The 16461-nt window shown below is 45.4% G+C and overlaps 1 protein-coding gene across 1 annotated transcript in view; it reads left to right on the top strand.

Moving 5' to 3' along the window:
- hsf2 (heat shock transcription factor 2) overlaps positions 1 to 15530 on the top strand; it is a 29791-nt gene extending 14261 nt beyond the window's left edge. The window contains exons 4-12 of the mRNA XM_034699527.1: positions 2332 to 2456; positions 3342 to 3417; positions 3647 to 3708; positions 6175 to 6253; positions 6371 to 6504; positions 8269 to 8586; positions 8736 to 8838; positions 8970 to 9036; positions 12921 to 15530. Of these exons, the coding sequence (XP_034555418.1) occupies positions 2332 to 2456; positions 3342 to 3417; positions 3647 to 3708; positions 6175 to 6253; positions 6371 to 6504; positions 8269 to 8586; positions 8736 to 8838; positions 8970 to 9036; positions 12921 to 13246 (1290 nt within the window). The 3' untranslated portion in view covers positions 13247 to 15530. The remainder of the gene's footprint in view (positions 1 to 2331; positions 2457 to 3341; positions 3418 to 3646; positions 3709 to 6174; positions 6254 to 6370; positions 6505 to 8268; positions 8587 to 8735; positions 8839 to 8969; positions 9037 to 12920) is intronic.
- Positions 15531 to 16461: the final 931 nt, after the last annotated feature.

Raw genomic sequence — 16461 nt, 5'->3', positions numbered from 1 at the left:
CTCCTCAGCTCGCAGGGAACATCGTTTAGCATCGACATGCTACAGGCTGCTAACAGCTGATCTTGTATGTAAACAGTGCGACCATGGTTACACGTAGGATCTCCGGACACACACAGGAACAAAAATAGCAAAAACACCACTGCAAACGTAGCCAGTTTGGTGTCTATGGCCAACAAATGAGTCATTAAAAGACATGACAGGCTGCAAATACAAAGAGAACTAAACAGATATGAAAAAAGAACAACGAAGAGAGAGCTGCTGCAACAAGCAGCCACTCGAGCTGTCATATATCAACATGCATTCATGACCATGCCGTGAAGCAGCAGATTTTTTTGGTGTCACCTAAACGCCACACGTCAGGTTTACTGATTGACAGCAGCACGGAGAAAACAGTCAGACCTGAATAATGAAACACATCAGGAGAACACTTCTCCACTGATGACAGACGTGTGTAACCACAGCTCCTACTTTGACAAGTTTACAGAAGGTTATGATCACATGCTTTATGAAGAGTTTAATCAAGTTAAGCCTCCCAGCATGATGAGATATGAATATCAAAACAAACTGGGTGATGGCCACCTTCCATAGCTCTTAAAGGGGAGAGATAGCGTGCACGTGGATTACTCCCTTCAGCGCAGTGTGCAGAGGACATTACCAAACATTCACTCGTTACTTGCACATGGAATTCGGAGCGGAGTCCGGTGCAGAGTCCGGTGCAGAGGGGCACGGAGGACACCGAACAGACATTGCAGGTCACCCCTGTTGGCCCCAGACCAGAGGAGGCTCAGGTTAGAGTAAAGGTTCGGGGCTCACGGAGTGAAAGACAGAGGATGCTAAACTACTAAAATAAATAAACTCACCATGCTGCAGTCATACGGCCCTATCTGACAGCTATCAGACATTTTAAGGTGGAGCGTTTTCTTATGACCCAATGCATGATTTCACTTTGTGAATCAATCAAACCACCTTAAAGGTCAAAATGATTACTGACCAGCGTTCGTTCTAAACCTCTTTCTTGCATGACGTAGACTTTAGTGCTTATTAGATCATGAAGTGCTCTGTAATGTCCATGTGAATGTAAACTGCACTTTGAGATAAAGTGCTGGTCCGGTGCGCTTGATCATAATATTTATTAGTTGATTTATTTTTAAATTTAAATGTGATTTTCCAGGTCTGTGTGTCGGTGTTTTCATTGTTGTATTGCTGGTAAATGTAAGCTATTCAGCAGATCGGGCTTTCAGAGCAGATGTCCGACAGTTGTTCTATTTGGCCGGAATTCTGGAATATCACCAGCCAAACTGACCGACATAAAAAAAGTCTACTGTAAACTCTGGTATTCTGCATGGTTTTGTTTGAGGACTTCACCTAACTTACCAAATCCTCCTACCAGTGAGCATAGTGAGCAACCTCCCCCCCCGGCACCTGCCTAACTTAACTCAAGCCTAGATATCTTCTGAGGCGTTCCGGGCTCGAGGCAACTTTCAAAACCGAGCTTTGGTTCCCCTCAGTCATAAGACCAAGGACCTGAGCCCAGTTTACCCCCAACAGAGAACCAGTCTCCACCCAGGATTACCTCAAAAACAAAAAAGACAAAATAACAAATGAGTGGACCGTAGGAAGGATGAATGAATATTCAGCCCAGCTGACCCACTCCCTAACTAGCCAGGGAGATCACCATAAGACTGATATCACAACACCCAGAACTATACTCACCATCTACTCACCAGAGGAGAAACAAAACAGCTCACTGCCACGTTGCATAACAGCACACCACTGAACGAAACAAAGATCAATCTACACAAACTAAGGGTAAACAACACAAGACTCCTCCAGGGTTAGCTGGACGAGCCCCCAGTATGGTACGACCCTGGCTCAGGTGAGGCAGCATAGTGGAGCCATGAGACAAATCGACAACAAGATATTTATTACAGAAAACTAATAAAAATATTACATTATATTTTATTTCAGGTTAAACAGTCTGTGGATAGAGTAGCTGCAGTCTGGCCTGGTACTTCCTCCTCTTCCTCTATGTCACACCTCCTCATCTGACTTCACTCATACTCCAAATGATAACACTAAACGTCACATATACACAAACCTCTCATTGAGGAGGAACCTTTACAGCATTAAACACAAATCACACATTCCTTTCCTTTTTGATTTGACAGATATTAATGTCTTTTATTTCCCTTTAGTGTTATTATATCTGACACTTCTTTAATCATCATGTGGCCCCGTCACACCTTCATCTCTTCCTCTTGTTCATTTTTAAGTGAAGTGAAGTTAAGTCCTGCTCAAAGATGTTCAAAGTGTTCTCTCTGTGTGTGTCAGGTTTCTACGTCTCGGCCAGAGGACACAAAGATCCGACAGGAGGACCTGTCAAAGATCTTAGCCACTGTTCAGACCGTCCACAGCAAACAAGAGAACATCGACGCCAGGCTCATAACCCTGAAGAGGTGAGTGCGAGGATCTGTATGAATGAAATTATACACAGCCTGTCCAAATAAACAGTTGCACGCTCTAGTATGTTGGTGTACCGTCTTTAGCTTTGTGTACGGCTCACCTTCGCCGTGGCATCGTTAGATAAGCTTCTGCAATGTCACAACCTTTATTTACATCCAGAGTTGCAGTAATTTTACGCAAAGATTTTGTATTGATGACGGGAGGGTCAGACCACTGTGCAAAGTCTTCTCCAGCACATCCCAAAGAGTCTCAATGGAGCCGAGGTCTGGACTCTGTGGGGGGCAGACCAGGTGTCTCATGCTCTCTGAAACTCTCATTCACAATGTGGGCCCGATGAATCCTGGCATTGTCATCTTGGAATATGCCCTTGCCATCAGGGAAGAAAACCTCCCCTGATAAAAAAGACCTGGTTCAGTACTCAGGTAGTCAGCTGACCTCATTCTTTGGGCACGTTCTGAATCTAGACCTGAACTACAAGGCCCCCAGATCATAACACCGCCCCCACAGGCTTGTACAGTAGGCACAAGGCATGATGGGTGCATCACTTCATCTGCCTCTCTTCTTACCCTGATGCTCCCATCGCTCTGGAACAGGGTCAATCTGGACTCGTCAGACCACTTGACCCTCTTCCACTGCTCCTGAGTCCAGTCTTTATGCTCCCTCGCAAATCTCCTGAGTTTTTTTCTTTGCTTGATGCAGGCTGATAATCTGACTCTTTAACTATTTCCTGCATTAAATCCAGGCGGTGACTTTTATTTTGGACGGGCAGTGTATTTTGTGTTTACTTGTTTTGACTCTACGTACACTGTAACATACAGTCAGCAGGGTAACTCCTCCCCCTCCCTGGAACATAACACCTCTCTGTTTCTGTTGTGAAGGGAGAATGAAGCTCTGTGGAGAGAGATCTCAGACCTGAGACAGAAACACTCTCAACAGACGCAGCTCATCAAGAAGGTGAGGAACACACCTGAGCCATCACATTAGACACACATACACCTGTATCATCTGCTTCTACTTCTTTAGAGGTTTTACATCTGCAACCCACCTCTGGGCCATGACCCAGTCAAGAACCAAGGCTCAATGCGGACTGTAGAAATTCACCTGAATAACACACAACACATTCCTGTGTGTACGCTTCTTTATCTGTTTTCTCCTGTTTAAAATTGTATTCATTATTTTCCAGATGATCCATTTCATTGTCACGTTGGTGCAGAACAACCGCATCCTGAACTTAAAACGCAAAAGGTGAGTTCACAAGGAGGTCCGTCCTTCAGGTGTGGAGAGAGCACTGTCACATGACAGAGACGAACGCATCTGTCAGGTAGACTCTGATGAGTTATGGTGCGTTCACACCAAACACGAACGATCGCGCTATTCTCGCGAATATGGACGCGAGAATGATTTGTATTTACTCGCTCAATTCGCGCAAATGACTCGCTCAATTTGCGCGTCAAAATCACGTGTGAACGAGTGCCAAGACGCGAATATACGCCAGAGGGAGGGGGTTGCCCACGCCACAGCTGTCTGTTGTCAACAAACAGAAGACAGTGGAGGCTGGCTTGACTTTTGTTTCTGAAGTGGAGGCTGGCTTGACCGCAGTAACAAGGTTGAGCTCGCTGACATTGAATGGGGAAGCCGGTTACCCTAAAGTGGGCAGAGATAACTTCCTACTACTACAACCGATAGCTGACAGACAAAGTTTTTCACAACTCACCACATAATCCTCCTCACTCTCTGTCCTCACTCTCTGTCCTCACTCTCTGTCCTCACCCTCTGTCCTCACTCTCTGTCCTCACTCTCTATCCTCACTCTCTGTCCTCACTCTCTGTCCTCACTCTCTATCCTCACTCTCTGTCCTCACTCTGTCCTCACTCTCTGTCCTCACTCTCTGTCCTCACTCTCTGTCCTCACTCTCTATCCTCACTCTCTGTCCTCACTCTGTCCTTACTCTCTGTCCTCACTCTCTATCCTCACTCTCTGTCCTCACTCTCTGTCCTCACTCTCTGTCCTCACTCTCCTCAATCTCTGTCCTCACTCTCTGTCCTCACTCTCTGTCCACAATCTCTGTCCTCACTCTCTATCCTCACTCTCTATCCTCACTCTCTGTCCTCACTCTCTATCCTCACTCTCTGTCCTCACTCTCTATCCTCACTCTCTGTCCTCACTCTCTGTCCTCACTCTCTGTCCTCAATCTCTGTCCTCACTCTCTGTCCTCACTCTCTGTCCACAATCTCTGTCCTCACTCTCTGTCCTCACTCTCTGTCCTCACTCTCTGTCCTCAATCTCTGTCCTCACTCTCTATCCTCACTCTCTGTCCTCACTCTCTGTCCCCCCTCTCTGTCCTCAATCTCTGTCCTCACTCTCTATCCTCACTCTCTGTCCTCACTCTCTGTCCCCCCTCTCTGTCCTCACTCTCTGTCCTCCCTCTCTGTCCTCCCTCTCTGTCCTCACAGTGAGCTCCTGTTGATTCCTCATCCCATAAAAACAGGTAGTGTCACAGAGTTTGGGGAAGCTGCACGGTGATAGAATCAAAGTGTCCCATATATTCCAGATGAGGGAATCTCCGCTGGTCCATACGTCACACAACACACGCCCCGGGTGATCTGCACGCGGATTGGCTATCGCGCCGCGATTCATTCGCTTGAGTTCAGATATTTCAAGTCTCGCGAATCGTTCGCGCGAATGAATTCGCGCTGTACGCGCAAATGATGTGCGTCATTCGTGTCGCCCAATTCGCGCGATACGCCCCACCAGACTCGCGTCTACTCGCGTCTCTGCATTGACTTTACATGTACTTCATCCGCGCGAATGATTCTATTCGCGTTTGGTGTGAACGCACCATAACGGCCAAATTCCATCAGATCTGTGTCCGGTCCATCTCTGATCCGTCACATCATCTGATTGATAGGTTTCTATTTTATTCAATGTGTTAACTTCCACTGGATCCGCTCCGTTGCGTTCCGGCTGCGTCTCTGATCCGGCAGGTCAGAGTCCTCCGGATCAGATACACAAGATGCCGGAGCACGACGCATCAATCTCAACAGAGCAGATTTGTGTTTCTTTGTGGCTGAGTGTCTCGGCCAGGTCTCCCTTGAAATAGTTTTTTGATGTGAATGGGACCAACCTGGTTAAGTAAAGGTTAGATACATCATGAAATAAATTTAGCATTTAAGACGGGTCATTACTTTGGTGGAATAAAAACCCCTTTTCACTTTTAAAGGTGTTCACATTGGAAATAGAAACTGTTTAGTTATTTACTAAATAAACATCATGCTTCTTTTACACTGGAGAGAAATGTTGTCCTTGAAATCTTCAGAGAAGTCTGAAAAATGACGTCTTGAAAAGTCTGGAACATTAAGATGTAGAATGATTCTAAACCTGGTTATTGGTGGATAAACATTCTCATAAATGATGTTTTACAAGCTTCACTGGACGTGTAGATCCTTCTATGGATGTTGTATGTAATATTTGTGATGTGTGTTTGTGAACGTAAATTAAGCTTCTATCAGAGGATTAAGTTATTTGAATTAAACTGTATGAAGTCAGGACAGTGAACGTGACAGCATGACAACTAAATGACAAAGTGAAAGCTAAGAGTTAATTTCTTTTTGGCATTTTCACATTTATCAATCCATATATTGTTCCTCTCTGTAATCCCAGCTCCAGTCTGAAGTCTTCATCCAAACCTGAAACTGTCTCTTTGTTTGACAGACCGATTCTCATGAACAGCACCGGAAAGAAGCCGAAATACATCCATCAGATCTACGATGACAAAGTGTGTGTGGAACAGGTGAGTAAACACAGGAACCTCTAAGCTTTTAAAGCCTTCACAGATCACATGTTTTTATAAGATCATGAAGGATGTGACGGACGTGAATGGCTCTGACTGTGTGTGTTGTCTCTGTAGTCGTCTGTCGGCAGTCTGAACGGGGTGAAGGGCTCCGAGCTGTCTGACGATGTCATCATCTGCGACGTCACTGACAGCGATGCTGAGGTGGCAGCTGACGTCACGGAGGAGTCATACCGGGCCTTCGAACAGGGGTGAGGCTGTCTTTGAATCTCGTTATCACCGTGTCATGTAAGGGATAATGTACGGTTAGCAGGAAGTTATGGGAAAGAGAATCCTGACAGGGGGAGACAAGACCATTTTGGGGGTTTTATTCCCCTTTACTACCCGGCTACTAACTTAAGATACAAACACAGGTGACATATCATGCAAAATGGACTTTTTAATGGTTCTCTACCTGAAATATGTTTCCCTGGCATGTCTACAAACCCCCCCGAGAATGAAAAGAATCCATTCTGCCCCTGTTCTGATTTCTCCACCTTTCTGTAAATGTGTGTGAAACGAGCCGTTTCAGTTTTCAGTGTTTTTGTTGCGTCACAACAATATCCGGTCTGTAACTGAAACCAGAGCTCGGAGCTTGTTCCGCCCATAGACTGTATAAAATACAACTCAACCCCTCCTCTGTTTTTCATTCCCTGCACACATGTGTGCTAACAAGGAGCTTAGGAGGGAGGCATGCTAGTTGTAGGCTGTCTTAATAAACACAAAGGTCGGTTTTACTCCCCACGTCTGCAGATTTGAAGATCTAGTGGATGATTTTTATTTGTCATGGATAAGTGCTAGCGCTAGTTAGCATAGCTACATAGCTACATGTTCGTCGCTGTGTACCAAGACACACGTTGACATACTGACAAATAAAACAACAAGAAACACTAAATCTGTGACCAATGGTTCAGAAAGGTCCTGCTGCAGGCGCCTCTCCATCAGGATCAGATTCTGGATCAGATTCAGAGGGTTGAAGTAACGTGGGTCTGTGAGCAGCCGTGTATATTCAGCCAACATGTAAACATTAGATCAACGTGCTGGACAGCTGAGGCCACATCCACTTCCTGAGGGGGCGTGGTCAGAGAGCTCATTCTCATTTAAAGGCACAGACACAGAAAACAGACTGTTCTGATCAGGGCTGAAAAAGAGGGATTTACAGGCAGACCAAAATCTGATTTCAAAGTGTTTTTTTTGAGCATAAACTTTAAAGACATGTTTTGGGGACCTCTTAGACCAATATATATTGATGAAAAAGAGCATAATATGTCACCTTTTAAATGATTCATGTTTACAGTTTTTAAAAATAGTCCCAGTGATTCCTCGTCAGTGATCGTTCCATGGTGATGGATTCTTCTCTGCCTGTTGCGATGGATTGAACATGAAACTGTCCTCAATCAGCTCTCCTTCTTCTCTGAGCTCTGTGGTTCACACACCTTTAAAAAGAAACTAATGTCACAACTTTGAACCCTGCTGCTATCATCACCACCGCTCATGGTTTAACTTTCTTTGTAGAGATCACTAACCTAAAGTTTCTCTCACCTGCTCCGCTCCTTCATCATATTGATGGACAGGATCCAAGATGGAAACGTCTGTAGCCTGCTGATTTAGCATGCTAACGGAAGCTAACGTTTTAGCCACATTGATTTGATGCTAACAGAAGCTAACGGTTTCCCTTACCTTACGGTCTATGGTGTCAACAAGCAGAAGCTAAATGTGTCTGAACTCTTTTCTGTGGATTGATTTGACATGACGTGTGATCAGTTTGACTCTGGTGTTGCTCATGTTAGTGAAAGTTAATAACCGTCGTCAAGGGGTTTTGACCAATCAGAATCAAGCATCTTACACAGCCGGAAGATCAGTAAGACAGTTGGGTAATAAAGTGTATTAATATGGAGTGAGTGAATCTCTTGAATGTTAAGTCAGTGCTCACTGAAACGTCCGTCAGTATGTTAATGTGTGACCTCCGCCCTCAGTGATATGGAGATCGTGGAGGTGGAGCTGTATAACGGAGCGGAGCTGCCAACAGAGACGGAGTTGAGCTCCTTCAGCACGGAGGACATCAGACAGACGGAGGACGGAGCATCAGACGACAGCAGACAGAGGACATCAGACAGCAACACGCCTACAACCAGCACCACCACAACCACGGCACCACCCGGAAACTCTCCCACCAGCTCCGCCCTGCAGCTGAACAAACAAGCAGCTCTGAGCCTGGAGGACCCCGTCAAGTTGATGGACTCCATCCTGAAGGAGAATGGAGCCATTTCACAGAACATCAACCTGCTGGGAAAGTAAGAGGAGAAACACAGATCCCTTTAAATGTTCGACACTGAGAGCCCGGTCTACATCACTCTACTCATAGCTTTACATTGTCTCCTCATACATGTGACAACAAGGCTGCAGTGTATTGATAGTTATTCATTGCGTGTTTGTGTAACAGGGTGGAGCTGATGGATTATCTGGACAGTATCGACTGCAGTCTGGAGGATTTTCAGGCCATGCTGTACGGAAAACAGTTTGGAATTGATTTCGATTTACTGGAGGTAAAGTCAACCTCCTCCAATCTCACTTCTCCATCGCCTCCTTCTTTCACCTCGTATCGCCACATTGACAGAAAGCTAAAGATACGTGTCCTGTTGTTGTCCTCACACCTTCTTTGTGTGTTTTCTTTCAGGAGAGCATGTCCTCCAAAGACGGCACCGTGCCTCTGAACAGAGGGAGAGCAGAGGACGAAAACACAGGTGAGACACATCTGATCAGCTGTTTGCAGGTGCATGTAAAAGCACTGTTTATTTATACGCTCAGTGTTGTTGGGGCTCCTTCACCATGACTCGCTGCATCAGCTACCCAATTTTGACCAACGTGAACCGGGTTGTATTTCCGGGCTGGTTGAACTCTCAAACCAACACGGCACCCGTTTCCTTTTCCGCCCGCTCAAGCCTGTGGAAGAGGCACGTCATGATGTCGGATTTAAGTAGGGGTGACCCCGACTAAGGATTTGCTTAGTGGAATCTGATCCATCAGATTTTGCCCATAGTCGACGAGTAGTGGAATGTTTGTTGTTTTTCCTTACTGACCCAAAGTCTGCATGATGGTGACCGCATGACAATATCACGCATAACTAGGGATGCTCCGATCAGGTTTTATGCTGCTGATTCCTACACCCATCAGCCATGAGTGCCAATCACTGCCGATCACCGATACCGATCACATGGATTTTCTGTACGTTTTTCAATTTAGTTATGGTGAGTGCTACATCATCTGGGAAAAAAGGAACCATAAAATCAGCTTAATTTAGAAAAAAAACATGTTTTTTCTTTCTTCAAGAGAGAAAAAATACAAAAAACTCTGCAGGCACAATGCAGCAACTATTCAGTCAAAAGGACAACTGAGAGACACTTAAATGTACCTGCTATCAGGAACCCAATCTTTAACAGATTGGAAACATTAAGGCTCTCAACAGGCTAAATAGTGCAGAAAGTCAAATAAATAAAAGACAATATATCTCAAGTTTGTCTTTCTGAATATGCCATGTTTGAAACTCGTGAAACTTACAGAGAATGAGATTCCTTCTTTAGGGAGACGTTCGATGTGAGAGTACAGTCTGGTGGAGCTCTGGCAGCTCTACGTCTGTGAATTATTTACGTCCCGGTGGCACGTAGCGGGGCTCCAAGTGAGAGAGCAGTCGGCGGAAGCCGGTGTCTTCCACCACTGAGAAAAGCTCATCTAGCCCGATGAATTCAATTATTTTTGGGGTTATTTGCTTAGCCTTCTGACTGTCACGCTCATACAGGCGAGTGTTGCCACCGTGGGCTGTGTTAGCTGCCGTCTGACTGATGCCGCTCTGGCTGTCTTCTTTTCATTCACTGCCGTGAGTCTCAAAAACTCACCATACTCCACCAAGTTTTTGTTCTTTAAATGTCTTATTAAATTGTTGTGTTGAAGCTTTTTTAACGTGCTTCCCCTGCGAGGTATTTTTTTGTCGCATGTGTTGCAGGATGCAAACTTTACATCACTCTCACAGACTGTATAAAAGTGTCTAAAAGACATGTTTGTTGTGGTTTGCATACGCCGATCACATACTTTTTCACAGAAATCGTCCGATAATGATTGGTGGCCGATCGATCGGAGCATCCCTACGCATAACCCTTTACGATGAAGAGACTCGTAGCTTAAAGTAAAAGGGACAACAGAATATTATAAGTATAAACTTAGATTTTTTAAATCTATATTGCAAAAACAACGATGTGATGAAGGAGAGAAAACTCAAATAAGACCACCATCCGTTAAACATGGAACAACGCTCCACTATAGAGAAAGGAATCAGGAGATATTTAAACAGTGTTCACACAGAGGAGAGCAGCACTGTGGAGGGTAGTTTGTCCAACTTAAGACTAAACATTTGTATAATGTTCAAAATCAAACCTGAACCAGCTAGAGGGTTTTTAAATCTCTTAACAGAACCTTTTAAAACAGTCTTTCATCTCGTCTTTGTCCGCTTGAGTCTTTTCAAATTGTACGTGAGGAAAACCATCGTGTGTACGGGCAGAAGTGCGCTCCTTGCTTTGTTGACTGTAAATCCTGTCTTTGAGAATATCCTCTCTGATGGTGTGGAGGTGGATGGGATGCTGTGGATTGTTTTTGAGGCTTCGGACAGCTTTGGGTATCCCTCCTCGTTCTTTTGGCCCCGTACAGTTTTTGTGTGGTCCGGTAATCCTTGATCTCACAGCCCTCTTCATGAAGCTGCTCCTCATCTTCATCACTAGTTTTTAGAATCAACTGAAGTTTTATTTCCTGACATTTTGAGCTGCTATGAACGTAGAAAGATTTAAAGGCCAGCTGAGGTACGTCTGCTCCACAGGTCCCGCTAAATGGTCCACCTTTAATTACCAGGGGAGATTTAATTACCACTTTAAGGAGATTTAACACTTCAAGAGCTGTTCTCAGAATTACATTAAATAAGTCTATATTTATATCAAAACAGGATATATGAGACACTATTTTTATGGGAAACAGGAAAATAATGTAAAATTAGACATTGAGCACCCCCATGGTTTGAATGGAATGATCCCCTTTCATATGCAAATATTCGACTATGAGATTGGCAGTCGACTAAGGCTCGTTAGAACCAATCGTCGAATATTCCACTATTTGGGGTCACCCCTAGATTTAAGTTACTGCTTTTCCCAGCAGTGCTAGCGCGAACGTTCCCTCACAACAACAACGATGGCGGATAATGGCAGCTTGTCTCCTCGGCCGACCACTGCTCTGCCTTGGAATCCATTAGTCTCTTTAATTTTTCGCTGCAGGACAATGGCAGAAACCCGTTTGTGTTTTTGATCACAGTACAGCCCCTCGCCCCTGTCGTAAGCGGTTCGCGGTTCTAGACCAGCAAAGAGTTGGAGCCGCTCTGAAACCGGTGTTCCTGGCGGAAGCCGGTACACTCAAAGTCGAAACACAAAAAAACGGTTCTCAATTGAGCGCCAGCTCCAAACCGGCCCTGAAACTGCCTCGGTCAAAAAAAGGGATATCTGATTCCAGACTCTACCCCTTTTCCACCAAGGCATTTCAGAGCCGGGGCTCAATTGAGAACCAGTTTTTATGTTTCAACTGCGAGAGAACTGGCTCCCGGACAGGAAAATGGGTTCCAGGGTATAGACTGTGTAAATAATGGACATAGTATCCGTGACGTCAACCATCTGTTTCTGAAGCACTGTTTTGAGGCCAATCGTCGGCGGGTGCAACCTAACTTCTGTCAAGCTAGTGTGACATAAAGAGGCGGGCCTTTAGCCTCCAAGCCAACAGCTACAGTGTTCCCACCTGTCAATCAATCTCAATATCTTCAAATTTGACGCGTTATGAATAAATTCCCCCCCGTACAGTGTGTGCTGATAGAGATATGATCTATCCAGAGTACACTGGTCTTTTGTACCAGGCTGTAAACATGTTTATTTCTGCTGTAAAGATCGTCTTCTTTGATTTGGTGTGTATGTGGTTTCTGGTACTTACGGAGCCAGCCTCAAGTGGAAACTCAAGGAACTGCAGTTTCTTAATACATCTGCATGGCTTCAGTTCTCGGGGCCAGAGGATGGTTCTTTGTTCCAAAGCAGCACCAACTCTTTGCTCGTCTAGAACTGCGAACCGCTTACATTAGGCGCGAGGGGTGAAGGTGGCGTCCACGTAAAGCACGACGAAGTGTTGGTAAAGTTGGATAAGTTCTCTTCGGGACCTTGTGATTACGAAAAGCCAGGAGCAACACCAGCGAGCATGCTACGTTGTCCTCCATCGTTGTTGATGTGAGGGAAAGTTTGTGCTAGCGCTGCTGGGGAAAGCGGTCACGTAAATCTGACGTCATGACGTGCGTCTCGAGCGGGCTCCAGCGGGCGGAAAAACAAACGGGTGCCGTGTTGGTCCTCAAGTTCAACCAGCTCTGAACCAGCGCGAGCACCAGCCCGGAACTACAACCAGGTGTGTGTGGTCGAACAGAGGTATTAGACCTTAATTTACAAACTAAATGCTGACTTTCATCTTAAAGAGGACTCTGAAGGGGGGGGGTTCATGTTGTTGGTGTTCTGATCAGACCCCCGCTCAGGCTGATTCTCCTCCTGTCTCCTCCTGTGTTCAGACAAACAGCTCATACAGTACACATCCTGCCCCCTGCTGGCCTTACTGGATGGCTGCACCTCCTCTGCAGACCTGGACCTGGGCCCCAGCAGCAGCAGCAACAGCAGCAGCAGCGCCTCCACCTCCCACCTGCAGCTCTCCTCCACCTCTGCCCTCCTGGACTCTGACCCCACGTCAGACCTGCTGGCATCCGTCCTGGAGACCAAACAGCCGGCCCGCAGCTCCCTGATCCGCCTGGAGCCGCTGACGGAGGCCGAGGCCAGCGAGGAGATGCTCTTCTACATGAGTGAACTGAGTCCTGCTCCGCCTGAGCAAGACTCTGCCTAGATGGACCGGGTGGGAGACCGGAGCTGGACTGATGGAGGAGTGACCCCCCTGCTGGTGCTCACAGTGAACACGTTGAGGAGTGTGTGTGAGTGTGTGTGATAATCCTGCACACTGAGGAGCACACACACGTTTTATACTCATCTTTTACCCTCTGAACCTTAATGCACCACAGGAAACACACACACATACACACGCACACGCACACACACACACACACACACACACACACACACACACACACACACACACACACACACACAGACAGACACTTAACATCACAGAGGAGGGCCAGTCTGATGCTTTCATGGCTTATAAAATGTCCAGCAGCAGATTTGAGCTTCTTAAAGTCATACTTCAGTTCTAGTCCCAGTCCAGGAGGAGTTTGCGGTCTTCTGTCTCCTCCCTCTGCTCCTCATGAATCTGTTCTTTCTGTCGTTTAGAGGAGAGTTCACTTTGATCCTGCAGTTTGCACACAAACACATCCGTCCTCTAAAAGCACTCACTGTGGTGCCACCTCTCCTCTTTAAAGTAAGTCTCCTAAAGTGCATGTCGTCATGAAGTCGACAAGCGGCTCACGAAGACACAAGGACTGAGTCGCTGCTGAAGTGTTTGTCAGTCATCGTATTACAACACCTAAAGCATGCTGGGAAGTGTAGTTCCAAAACAGAAGAGAATTAAACATCTGAGCCTTCCCATCAATTGTTGGGATGTGGCCGTCTTACTCAGCTCCTTGTGTCCTCTCTTCCTTTCCTTGCTCGGCCGTTCACGACTCAGACCAATCAGAATGAAGCATCAATCAATCAATCAATCTTTATTTGTATAGCGCCAAATCACATCAAATGTTATCTGAAGACTCTTTTACAAACAGAGCAGGTCTAGACCACTCTATGTCAAATTATGAACAGAGACCCAACTTCAAGACAGGATAAGACTCAGTCTGACCCCACTTTAATCCATCATGAGCATTACACCTCACAGTATTCAGCTAGTTACAGCAGAGAGGACAAACTTCCTTTAACAGGCAGAAACCTCGAGCAGAACCAGACTCATGTTAGACAGCCATCTGCTGAGACCCAGTTGGGTCTGGAAAGAGGGATAGAGGAGAGTAAGAGAGAGAGGGAGCGGTGATAGTGATGAGACGAGTAGTAGTATCTGTTGCCGCTGGAGTCCAGCACGTCTGTATCAGCTGGAGTCTGGAACGTCCACAGCAGGAGGACGTCTACAGCAGCTCAGAGGAACCAAAGAGAGTTCAGGGACTCCAGAAAGGTCTATGGTTAGTAACTTTAATGGGACAGGGAGAGTTAAAGTAAGTGATGGGGGGGGGTCGGGGGGAAGGGGTGAGACAGGATCCTAGTGTGTCAGTTCCCCCGGCAGTCTAAGCCTATAGCAGCATAACTAAGAGCTGGTCCAAGCCTGATACAGCTCTAACTATAAGCTTTATCAAAAAGGAAAGTTTGAAGCCTACTCTTAAAAGCATAGAGGGTGTCTGCCTCCCATACTACTTTTAGAGACTTCAGGTATGACCAGCAGGCAAACATCTCACACAGCTGGGTGATGGTTTCTCTTTGATTCCAGTAGTGTTTATATTTTATTCAACATTTCAGTGTCAAAACATTTTAAAGGTTCAAATCTAAGTTAAGTTTATGTTAATCTCGTGTCGGATTAGGATTGAATAAGAGAGAGAATGAAACTCAAAGATGCTTTTAAATTTCTGAACACAAGGCTGAAGTGAAGTTTGAGGAGCGGTGAGCAGAGACTTCCTGAGTGTGTTTCCTGATGGTTCAGAGGGTAAACCGTTGTGTTCCTGACATTAAAACCTGACTTTATAAAGATGAAATGATGTCAGAGTGTGACTCCAGTGTTTTCTCCAAAGTTAGTCTGAAATGTTGAACTGGCACACACAGATCTCCTCCATCAGGATGTTCAGCGTCAGTGAGGAGGCGTCACTCCTCCCTGTATTTACAAGCGTTTGTATTTACTCCTCCACATTTATTTATTCTCTTTTTGTTCTTTTGCTACTTCTTTTTGTTCCTCAGAGACTCTTCATCAAACATCATTCCCTCGGATAGACTCGTCCCTGAATGCTACCGCGGTTTGTTGAATTTAGTCACAGTATGTAAAGAAAGCAGAGCTCTGCACAGCTGGGATCACATTCATTTCCCCTAAGTCATCCTTAGTGCTGTTAAAAAGGCTTACTGATAACAGGACCTGTTTACATGATCTGATGCCATACAGCAGGGGGCGCTGTTTAAATATGTGACATGAAATAAATATTTCCTTTCTACACAGTGTGTTTTTTGTGAACTGGCTCATTCTGATGAGGCTGAATTTAAGAAGTGGACACACTTTATTCAACTCAAAAGTGACGCCAAGATGTGAAGCTTGGGATGCTCAGTGTGTGTGAGTATGTGTGTGTGTTAGTGTGTGCACTAAAGCAGGGGTTCCCAGACTTTTCAGCCTGCGACCCCCAAAATATAGGTGCCAAAGACTTGCGACCCCCACTGTCCCTCAGAGTGATTTAATGTGTCTTCATTTAGCTGGTCTGCAGAAAATGACCCTACCTATATGAGCATGTGTCTGTGTTTCCTGTGCCGTTATGAATGAACCTGCTGCTACTGATGCTTTAGATAATTAACTGTTCACTAACCCTAAACTGAGGAGTCATCTGGAGAAAAGAAAGGCAGAAAACTCATTACATTCTCTATTTTCAAGGTTTTATTTCAAGTTTAGCTACTGTTTTTGTTGATAGTACTTTTTACCCATTATAGTAAAAAATCTCATGAGATAATTAAAAAAAAAAAAACATTCTGGAAGACCTCTCACGACCTCTCATTTGTGTCTCCTGACCCCCAGGTGGTCCCGACCATAGACTGTATATATAACTGACAGCGTCGCTCTGCCTTTTCTCATTGTTCAGTTTTGAAGCCAAAATATCCCGTTCCAGAACGCTGACATCCTGTAAGTTTTCTGCATCCAGAGTCTGCGCTGTAGGACATTTGTGTTTCCACGGTAACAAGCTCCGCCCTACAGTGTAGCGTCCCGGGGTCCTACGGAGTTTCTCTGTATGGCAGCTGTCAATCAAAGTAAACCAGGAAGTAAAACCCCGTTTTTTAACCTCTGATAACTAACGAAAAAGAAACTTTTCAGAAAAAAGAGGACTTGAACACAAAACAGTCAAATAATAACTACATATCACCACAGCATACGGATGTGAG

Source organism: Notolabrus celidotus, chromosome 13 (genome assembly GCF_009762535.1).
Source record: "Notolabrus celidotus isolate fNotCel1 chromosome 13, fNotCel1.pri, whole genome shotgun sequence".
NCBI lineage: Eukaryota > Metazoa > Chordata > Actinopteri > Labriformes > Labridae > Notolabrus > Notolabrus celidotus.
This window is presented reverse-complemented; position numbering and strand designations above follow the sequence as displayed.